This window comes from Xiphias gladius, chromosome 7 (genome assembly GCF_016859285.1).
Source record: "Xiphias gladius isolate SHS-SW01 ecotype Sanya breed wild chromosome 7, ASM1685928v1, whole genome shotgun sequence".
In the NCBI taxonomy this organism is placed as follows: domain Eukaryota; kingdom Metazoa; phylum Chordata; class Actinopteri; order Istiophoriformes; family Xiphiidae; genus Xiphias; species Xiphias gladius.
Window position 1 is genome coordinate 25,263,862 of NC_053406.1, and position 10,050 is coordinate 25,273,911.

The window sequence follows — 10,050 nt, forward strand, 5'->3', positions numbered from 1 at the left end:
GACAGCTGTGGCTTTAATGGCGGCCTGTTAAACCCAAAAGATGGACATCATGATGGTAAGCCAAGTCCAATTCAGTGAGTAGAAAACTATTTTGAAAATGATCTTTATGTTAAGGTTGAATTTTTTAAAAACTCTTAACATGGTTCGGGTCCGGTTGACCCCTTGGAGGGAGTAAAGCTTGCAAAAAAATGTGAATGCACAAGTGAGGCTGGATCAATAAAGCCTTGCAGCATGTACAGCGGGGTTATTACAGATGGTGAGTGTGATAGCGCCAGAGGTGCCTGAGCTCATTAAGAAACAGGACCATACTCCGGTGCAGAGCAGGGAGAGGGGGGCGGTGAAAGGGAGGGAGGAGGGGAGGATGCAGAGTCTGGACTGAAATTTCTCACCTGAGTGTCACTGAGATCTGAGGATTCGCTGCAGTCAGAAAATGGAGAAATTTTAAATCCTCTTGGTTTGTGTTCGGACAGTAACAGAAGATCTGTGTTACATTAGTGAAAAGAAATGGTAGCATGTAAATAATAAGCTCAGGGGTTGTTCCGAGGCAGCAGGCTGCGGCTCCACGTGGGAAACAGGCTGGACTTTGGCGCCATCTCCCTGTCAGTGCTGCTTGTTTCTACGTTACATTTCATTGAAAGGAATTCCTGCTGGCGGTGGAAATTCAAATTTATAGACTTGGGATCCACCAATCCAGGTTTTTTGATGCCAAAATTTTGTGCAGACATGCACTAGTTCTAAATATGACTTTTAGCACGCCAACAGATTATAGCCATGAAGGGTTTCCTGCACAGTTTGAGTTATGGCAGAGTGTGAAAGCCACTGAAAAGACCAGAGACCATCACGATACTTTGCGATGGACCTATTTAACAGAAGGCCAAAACACTTACATACAATTTCATCTGGTTTTCTTACACTTTTTCTATAGCTGTGTTCAAGGAGAAACCTCCATTGCACCAAATTTCTAAAAGGCCACTTTTGTGACAATATATAAACCTGAACCTATTAAGAATTTCCTTTCATTATACTTTTTGAGTCATGCAGTAGTACAAGGACAGAGCCTAATCTACAGTGTATTGCAGAATATACCACTCCTATCGCTGTTCACTCATAAAATAATTTCTTAAACTCGTGTTTTAGTATAGAGCAGACTCTAGTTTATCTAATAAAAACTTTTGCCTTTCGTAAGGACACAACTTCAGAAAACTCTTTATTTTTCAGATTATTAGAAAACTACCGATCTGTAAATTGGGCACTGTCTTGTTGGTGCACAATATAAAAGCCACAGCCCAAGTTACAACGTGAGTTCAAGTTTCATTCCTTCAGGATGAAGTCACTGCGCTAACAAGGCATGAGAGGAATATGTGCTGTACTCGAACACTTGTGCCGACAAGTGCCAACTGTAGGGAAAAAAAAAAAAAACACCAGGTTTTTCCATTTTTTTTCCATTTAATCACTTATGGAATTCATTTTCTAACATGTTTTCCTGCACATGCATAATTTCTCCAATGCATGCGACCCAGCATGTAAAAAAAACAAAACAAAAATAAACTAACAGCTAACAGCCTTACCTGACACTGGACCATTATCGTGTCTTTACATCCGCTCTGGTTTTCTGAGTCTGCTGAAGACCAGCAACATTACTAGCCCAGTTCAGTAAATATGTACACAAACACAGCAAGACTGTGTGTAACAATAACACCAGAATATCTACCACCAGTTGACAGACACTGGCAGAAAGCGCAGAAATTCCCCCCGTACCCTCTTATTACCAATGTACTCATAGATGCCCGCGGCTGCACACACTCTTTGTGTGTAAAACTGTCTCTTTCTGAGCTGATAATGATAGAAACATTGGCCGTAAAGATGCTGGGATGAATCCACTTTATAATTTGTGTCACGATTCAACTGATTCAGGACGTGTTTTTTTTTTTTTTTCAAAATGCTATATCCTACCAAAACAAGTCTTGCATTATGCAATGGAGTGAATTAGTCGTAAATTGGCTCCTAGGTGAGTTCATGAGGTCAAAAAAAACAAAGAAAACTACCAAACAACAAAGTGACAACAGACTAGTCGTCAGAAGTTTTGCTTTTCTTCTTCTTTTTCTTCTTCTTTGCCAAGCCTTCCACTACATCACCATATGAAGTGTCTGTTGGTTCACATTTCACTGTTACCTCTTCCACCTTCACCCTCACACTGGGCTCCACTCCCTCCTCCACCTCCTCTCGCTCCCTGTCCTTCTTTTTCTTCTTCTTCTTCCTCTTCTCCTCCAAAATCTCGCCCTCCTGGAAGGGGAGCTCCATCTCCACTTTGTTGTGAATTTCAGCTGCAGGTTCCTCTTTCACTCTCACCACCTCCTCCACCTCCTCTTGTTCTGCCTTTATCCGCGTCTCTTTCTTCTTCTTCTTCTTCTTTTTCCTCCCTTCCTCCTCATGCCCTGCTTCTTCTAAGAATCGCTTTACTACCAAGGGGCGGAGGCTTGTAGATGAGGGCCCAAAGGCAGCTCCGTCAGCCTCATTCTCTGCCACGCAGGTCAGCGTGGGGGTCTTACTGCCGAAGGGGTGGAATCGCTGTTTCAGCCCCAGCGGTATGGAGGGTGCTGGAGCAGCGGGGATGACTTGAGGGGCCTGGTTGGCGCTGCTGTCTCCGTAGCTCTCACACACATTTAGCAGACCTGAAAAAGCCGGACCAAAAACGACGCCCTCTGACGACGGCTTGTCGCTGGTGAGCAAGCGGAGCTCTGAGGTACCGTGGGAGGACGCCAGGATGCTGTAAATCTGCCGGCCACTCCCGGTATGAGCTCCGCCTGCAGCAGTGGGAACCTTCAGGGTCTGGAGACCTGAGAGGGGGACCTTGATGCCACTGAAACTGGATGGAGGGAGGAGAGGCAAGGTTAGGCAACATTCACCAGTCGAACCAAGTGCGAAAAGTTTACTGGACCGCAGGGGTTTCCAACAAACGACATCATTTTGTCAGACTGCCGTTGAATTCGGGGAAGCTTCCTACAGCCTCAGCATGAAGCCCATCTCCAGCTCCACCTGCTGGCCCCAACAGGTACAAACTGCCCCACTGTCAGTTACTTCATGTTGTGTCTGTCTCACCTCTTATGCAGCCACATAAATTGCTGCAGCGATTAGTTTGAAAGTGAAACTATGTAACTTAAGAAAGAAGAAATGACACAATCCCCCACTTCCCAATGAATACTTGAATTCATAAGCAACAATATGTACCTTTGCTTGACGTACTCATACTAGGAATTTTGTGCCTACAGCCTAACTTGGTCAGGTAAGTAGCTTATGATGGTTAATGTTAGCGAACCTTAACTAGATGTTGCTGTTTAATTGACATTACTGAGTCACTTCACTGACTTAATAGCTCTTATCTACCTGCACTACTATTGGGCTTTGTTTTATGATTTACCATCGGTCTGTACATGTAACTTGCGCCCAGAGTTCTTGCTGTTCAGTAAACCTTACAGAGTCTTACTTTAACCTACTGGCATGATTTATGCAGCCTCAAAACGGGGAGGAAAAAAAAAAAACAGTGAACCACTGTAACTAAAGTATGACTTTTTTTTTTTTTTTTTTGGTAGATTAAGGCATCAAAACAGATTCATTAATGTATGAAAAATCTTAGGATTAAATGCCCAATAAATGTATATCGACCAAAAAAAAAACTGCCTGTAAGAAAACATACTTCTCAATGACTTCTCTTAAAAGTTTGACTGTGCATGAGAGACAGAGACAAGGGAACGGATGACAGCGTGAGGACTACACCCACCACTCTGGATTAAAGCTGGCCGGCGCTTTAATGAGCCATAACTCATTCTTGTTGTTCTTCAGACTCTGTGTGAGGGTGCCGCTGCAGGGCTTATGGCGGAAAGACACAAAGTCAGCAGGACACTGGTACCTGGCAGTCTTCTTATCTGTGGATGCAAACAGCACGCCTTCAGCATTTCATCAATGAAAAGAAACACTGAGCATCAGAAATACGCAGAGGAGCGCAGGGGAAGAAAGCATGAATAAAAGTCGTGTGCGGTCACTCTCTGTTGGATTAACTTTCAGTATCAATATCACCTGGTTTGTGTGTGTTATAGTTAAAGTAAGAAACACTTGTGACTGGTAAGATTTAATGTTATCTCTCCTTAGTTTGAATAGTGGATGACAAACAGCCAAGGCTTTGACAGATGCAGAGCATCACTTTGAGCTGGAACTGGACTGGTTCCAGATGTTGGCTTACATTTATCTAGACTCATAACACAAGACAATATGTATTTCTGTTTGGATGAGTCGAAGAGTACGACGGCCTACGGTACTGCGTCATGGTAACTGGCTGCAGTGTATTTCTGAGTGAAAATGCCTTCATGGAGCTGGTCTGACTTAAATAACTGTTAGCTTATCAGCCGACCGACACCAACTTGGGGCAATCCGTGAGTGCGAACTTACCGGGTTCTTTTTGCTTTACCGGTGGTTCTGTGGCAGGATTGTCCGCTTCATCCTCGCTTGACGAAGATGATATGTCTCTTGGCATTTTTGTGTCCCCAATCAACCGCGAAGCACCGAAATCGGGAGTTTTCTACCTAACAACACATGGCTATGGAGGACGCACATGTGTTGACACAAAGTGAACTGTGACCTTTGATGTCTCCCCTTCCGTGCCAGTCTTGGTTGTAGTTCCACGACCAGGCTCGAATAGCGTGTTTGCATTGACAAAAACTAGGTAAGGAAACTCAAACACCCATAATGCGCCTCGCGGGGTTACGTAACGTTCCAGCGTCCGTTTGAGAAGCAGTTGACAGCAGTGAAGAGCAGGCCGAAGTGGGTAAACAAAACAAAGAATATGAAGAAAAAGAGCGAAAACAACCCAGATGTTTGAGCTAAATTTCTATCTATACGATGTGTAACAATGTTCTGAAGCGGTTTGAAGCCCGTTAAAGCAGCGAGCCGTTCGCAAAGAGAAGGCGTGAAACTGTCAAAGCTAAATAGGTTAACTCAGCTAACGTTTGCTAGCACGCTAGCCAGCTAGCTGGCTCGTTGAACCCACTCAGGTTAGCTACCTCGCCAGCCATGTCGTCCCCCTCCTCCTCCTCCAGGCGCCAGTGGTGCTACCTGTGCGACCTGCCAAAGATGCCATGGACTGTGGTGTGGGACTTCAGCGAGGTGGTTTGCCGTGGCTGTGTGAACTACGAGGGAGCAAATCAGATTGAATTCCTCATAGCGAGCGCCCGGCAGCTGAAACGGACTCACGGGATGCAGGACGGCAACGTCAGGTCACCTGGTCCCTCGCCCAATAAACACGGCACATCTGGCAGAGGAGAGGCAGCGGCAGACGGAGGGAGGCCGCACACCGACCGCTTCGACAGGGGAGGGAGAGGAGAAAGCACCGGGTCAGCTGTTCGCGTGCCGCCCAACGGGCTGCACCGTGACGGGCAGACGCCTCAAGAAGTGAACCGTCAGAGCCCCAGCGGCAGCCGGAGACCCATGCTAGGCGCTGCAATCCCTCCGAGTCTAGTAACTCAGAGTATCGCAGGGATTCCCCATGGGCTGCTCACGGGCATGCCGGCGGGTCTCACCGCTAGGACAGCCCCCATGAGTAGCCCCATGATCTTCCCTGCCCCGGTGCTGGCCGAGATGAGCCGCAGGCAGCTGGGCATAGGAATGGGGATAGCCCCTTTTATCACTCCGGAGCTGGAGCGAGAGCTCAGTTCGTCTCAGAACCAGCCCAAGACACAGACGCAGGTCCACACTGCTGTGGCTGGCAGCAGCGCCAGCAAAAGTACCGGCCTCCCTTCTTCGTCCTCCTCAATGGCGGGAGGTGTGAGCCAGACGAGCCCCAAGCCTGCCTCATCCCCAGCCAGGCAGCCACGCCCCCTAGCCGCGAGGTCCGGAGGGGAGCCACTGGGATCCAGCACCTCAGCAGAGGCGGCCACCACAGCTGCAGCGTTACCCCACAGTGGTGCCTCTGAGCTGGGATCAGCGTCCACCAGCAACACCCATTCAACTGGAAACACTCTGTCCTGTACCTTGTGTCACGAGAGGCTGGAAGACACACACTTTGTTCAGTGTCCATCAGTGCCAGGACATAGGTTTGTGTGTTTGCTGTATTTGAAATGTTTTTAAGGTGGTGTTATATTATGAAATGAATAGCCTAAAACGATTTGTGGATTCATGTCTCCATGAATGAGATCCTTAATTTTTTAGGCTTTTAGTTAGACCATGTAAGCAGTTTAAGACTGCACTTTAGGCTCTGGTCATTTTTTATTTCTTGACATTTTATAAACTAAAACATAATAAGTTACTTGAACAAATAATTAGTTATTACTGAAAAATAACTGTCATTTGTTGGTGTTCCTAATAATTATGTCGCAGTGAAAGTTGGACTAACCTGTCTTTTCTACCTCCACCAAATGTAGGTTCTGCTTCCCCTGCACCAGGGTGTACATCCAGAGCCGACGGGGAGATGGGGAGGTGTACTGCCCCAGCGGAGAGCGCTGTCCATTGGATAACTCTCCAAACAGTCCCCCTTGGGCCTTCATGCAGGGAGAGGTATCCACCATACTGGGCACTGCTGGAGCGGGAGCAGGAGCTGCATCAGCTGCTGCATCTGTTGCCGGGTCGGGGCCAGGAGCCGCAGCTGCGTCCGGAGCCGGGAGTGGTGCTGCCAGTGGAGCCGGATCTGGGAGTGGAGATGTCACTGTCAAGAAGGAGAGAGAGACGTGATGGTGATTTCCATGGAAACCAAGACCCAACACAGCAACAGGCAGGTCCACAGACATCTGATCACCCATTGTCTGAAGTCTGTCAGCATTTTACCAGAAAGCCCCTTAATTTACTCCATATTCAAGTGTTGCATTTGCCAGACTTAAGTCTCTGACAACAAACTAAAAGTTCTGAATGTGGATGTGAATACTTAACTGTTAAATACATACATTATTTTAATTTCAACTCAATAGCTATTTCTATTAATATTTCTATCTATTAAATTATCCGCCAAATCTTCATCATCCAGGCTGTTCAGGATATTGGAATAAAAATCAAATCCATAAATGTTAATGTCCCATTAGATGTCCCTAATCTACACACACATAGCTTTGATAGTGATGGGATGTTACTCTGTGTAATTAAGTGCCGTTTATTTGCGTTTGCTTTTTCTCACCCCAGAGTTGTATCACATACCAAAAGGAGATGTCTGCACTGGACAAATGAGAGATCCAGAAGAGAGGCAACACAGTGACCCACAGTCCAGAAAACCTCCCAGCGTACAGGTCTTAACTCCACCTACCCACACTACCCAGTTTTATCAACATTATCAGATCTTGTCAGATATCTGACCAAAGTTGCAAAGACTGCCTTCGCAAATTGTCATTAATAATTTTAATTTTTTCTAAAAGTTGACTTTTAACCTAAATCATACAGTTCTGATGTAATTAGAATGTGAAATCACATCTTATTAATCACTTCAAATTTCCCAGTGCATCCTCTGCATTGCGAGTTTACACTCACCAACTCTGGAAATTAATCCTATGTCAAAGTCTCAACTCAGCTAACAGCAGAGATCTTGGCGAAATAACGCCATAACTTTATCAAGACAGCGAATGTTATTACCAAGCATATACATTTAAATGGCCATCATGATGTACTGTTGGAATCAGGTATTCAGGACCAGCCAACAGCTGAACAGTGGCTACTTATGTAGAGTTAGTAGTAGTTGTGCCAGTTGAAACAACTGCTCCTGCCTACATTAGCACTGGCTGCTAGCTACTGTTAGCAGCCGGAAATAAACGGACTGAAGAAACACATAGACAACAGCAGTTTTCAACAAGATTGTCTCACTTTTCCACAAACAAAATCTTACACCAGTAGAATCATTTTGAAGATTCTGCAATCGCATTAAAAAATCTTGAGCGTTCACTTTAAGAAGCAACCATTGCAAATAGGACTACAAGTGCGCTGACCACTGAAATGTCTCAATTTCTCTCTCTGGCCACCGGTGTATTAATCTATGATTGGCATTGGTTTCATTTGCTAAAGGTAGCTAGCATAACTGCTGATGGTAGCTTGTTAGGTGACCTAACATAGGGATGTTTACGGTTTCATATTACCTTTTTCAAACTCACAGAAAGTAGCCATGGTCCAGTGTTTATTGTAACAGTACACTCAATATATTGTTTGCATGAGAAAGCACAAAAGCTTGCTTCAACAGTTCCACCTCAAACACTGAAATGCAGCAGCTACAGTTATAACATATCTTTTCCTTGTTGATGAACAAACTGTTGACTGTCAACTTGAAGCAGGTGGTCAGTAAAATACAGGCTGTTCTGAGTCGAAGCAAGATGGAAATTAACTGTCTCAGACAAAAATGCCATTTTCTCTGCCAATGCTTGGTCTAAAATTAAATAATTGTTCTTCCATAAATACAACTTACATTAACAAATGAAATGAAACTAACCATTATGACGACAAAGTGTATCCTTAAATTTGAAATACAGGTTTATTGTTTTTTTAATTGTTGTAGGACTTAATCCATGTCCTGGCGCACAATCAGAAATTTTTTTTTTTTCTCCAAACAAATGGAAAAACTTTCCACTAAAACACCCAAACATGCAAACCTATATGATATGTGGACAGAATGCCAGTAGTGACATTTCTCTGTACATCTGTGCAATTGTTTTTAAATGAAGCTGACTTTGACCTAGAGAAAGGAGAATGTTTGCTGTGTAGAAACAACCAGCTACAGAGACTCTGTTTGACTGTATTTAAATGTTGCTTTCATATCCAGCCCAGCCTACGCTTTTACCCTGAATGTATATGAAAAGATATCTATTGATAGACCTAGGACTATATTTTATACTAGAATGTTAAATGTTATATACTGTATAGACCTATAACAGTATGTATGTGCAATCCTTAGTCATAGTATATGCAACAGTTTGGAATATGTAATTAAAAACGATTGCATATCTTTTTCTTAAACCGTTTGTTTTTTAAAGTGAGAACCCACCTAAAAGCAGAACAGTTGATCTTTAATCCTGAAAGGATTAATATCGTATATGAATGAGTTTCTCCCAAAACTACAAACAAGACAACTACGTATCACGTGGCGCTTCCAGTACTTAATTTTCGGTTTCAAATCATCAGCATTGCAATTAAATTCATCGTATCTTGATTTAAACAAACAACCACACAAGTCTGGTGAGTTTGCTTTTCATTCATAGTCAGTGGAACAAATGTGGATGATCATGCATCAGTACATCTAAACCTGTTTGTCCCATTTTTCAGACTTAATTTGATAGTTAGATAAACATCTTAAGGGATTTAATATTCCTAAATTGAACAATCCAATAGTTTAATACTCGCACGTTAAAACTGATTAGTTTTTTGGTGGATTCTCTCTTTATGTGCAGTATGTACTAGTCAGTACAGAAGCACAGACAAACCAAAGGTTATTTTATGTCCAAACTGATGCTTCTGGATGTAAATGTTTTATGGAAAAATATATTGCTATATTTCTGGCCAGGTCTTAACCGGTTTTCTTCATCAAGCCGTTGCAGTTTACGGGCCCGTGTGGTCTACTGTACTTATGGGATTTTATATATAAAAGTCTATAGTATTCAGCAGATAAGTATGTAGGCCTTCTATATTGAGAGAGTATCCCACAGATCAGGTCTGTTGTAGAGAAATGTCTTTGAAGTGGAATTTAAGTTTAATATGCACTGATACATCATGCAATCCCTTGTTAAGTGCCTTTTTAAAATGTTTACCGTCTGTTTGTGTGTCTGGGAACCTCAGGGGAAGCAGGAGTGCAATGGCTTTTTTATTATCTAGTCAATAATTAACCTGAATCTGTTTCCCTTCAATCGCCATCGGACGGCTTCTTTCTTTTATCTGAACCCTTTGTAAAGTCAGTAGACCATTCATTGTTTGGACATGGTCTCTCCTTGCCTCTCTCTATGTTAAGTTTCTTTTCATTTACGTGTTATTTTTAGATCTGTTGGTTTTACCGCAGCTTCATGTACAAAATAGAAACCACGAATAAATGGGATGGAAACTTGT

At 43.6% G+C, this 10,050-nt stretch overlaps 2 protein-coding genes across 2 annotated transcripts; one reads left to right on the top strand and one right to left on the bottom strand.

Annotated features, from left to right (window-relative positions):
- Positions 1-1,899: 1,899 nt before the first annotated feature.
- polr1g (RNA polymerase I subunit G) lies at positions 1,900-4,571 on the bottom strand. Its single transcript, XM_040130754.1, has 3 exons — positions 4,444-4,571; positions 3,779-3,923; positions 1,900-2,866 (listed from the first exon to the last, which is right to left on the bottom strand). Exons 1-3 carry the CDS (start codon positions 4,526-4,528, stop codon positions 2,068-2,070), a joined length of 1,029 nt encoding a protein of 342 aa, XP_039986688.1. The 5' UTR covers positions 4,529-4,571; the 3' UTR covers positions 1,900-2,067.
- A 471-nt stretch (positions 4,572-5,042) lies between these two features.
- irf2bp1 (interferon regulatory factor 2 binding protein 1) lies at positions 5,043-10,050 on the top strand. The gene is made up of 3 exons (XM_040130753.1): positions 5,043-6,083; positions 6,411-6,757; positions 7,159-10,050. The coding sequence occupies exons 1-2, from the start codon at positions 5,065-5,067 to the stop codon at positions 6,715-6,717; spliced, it is 1,326 nt and encodes a 441-aa protein (XP_039986687.1). The 5' UTR covers positions 5,043-5,064; the 3' UTR covers positions 6,718-6,757; positions 7,159-10,050.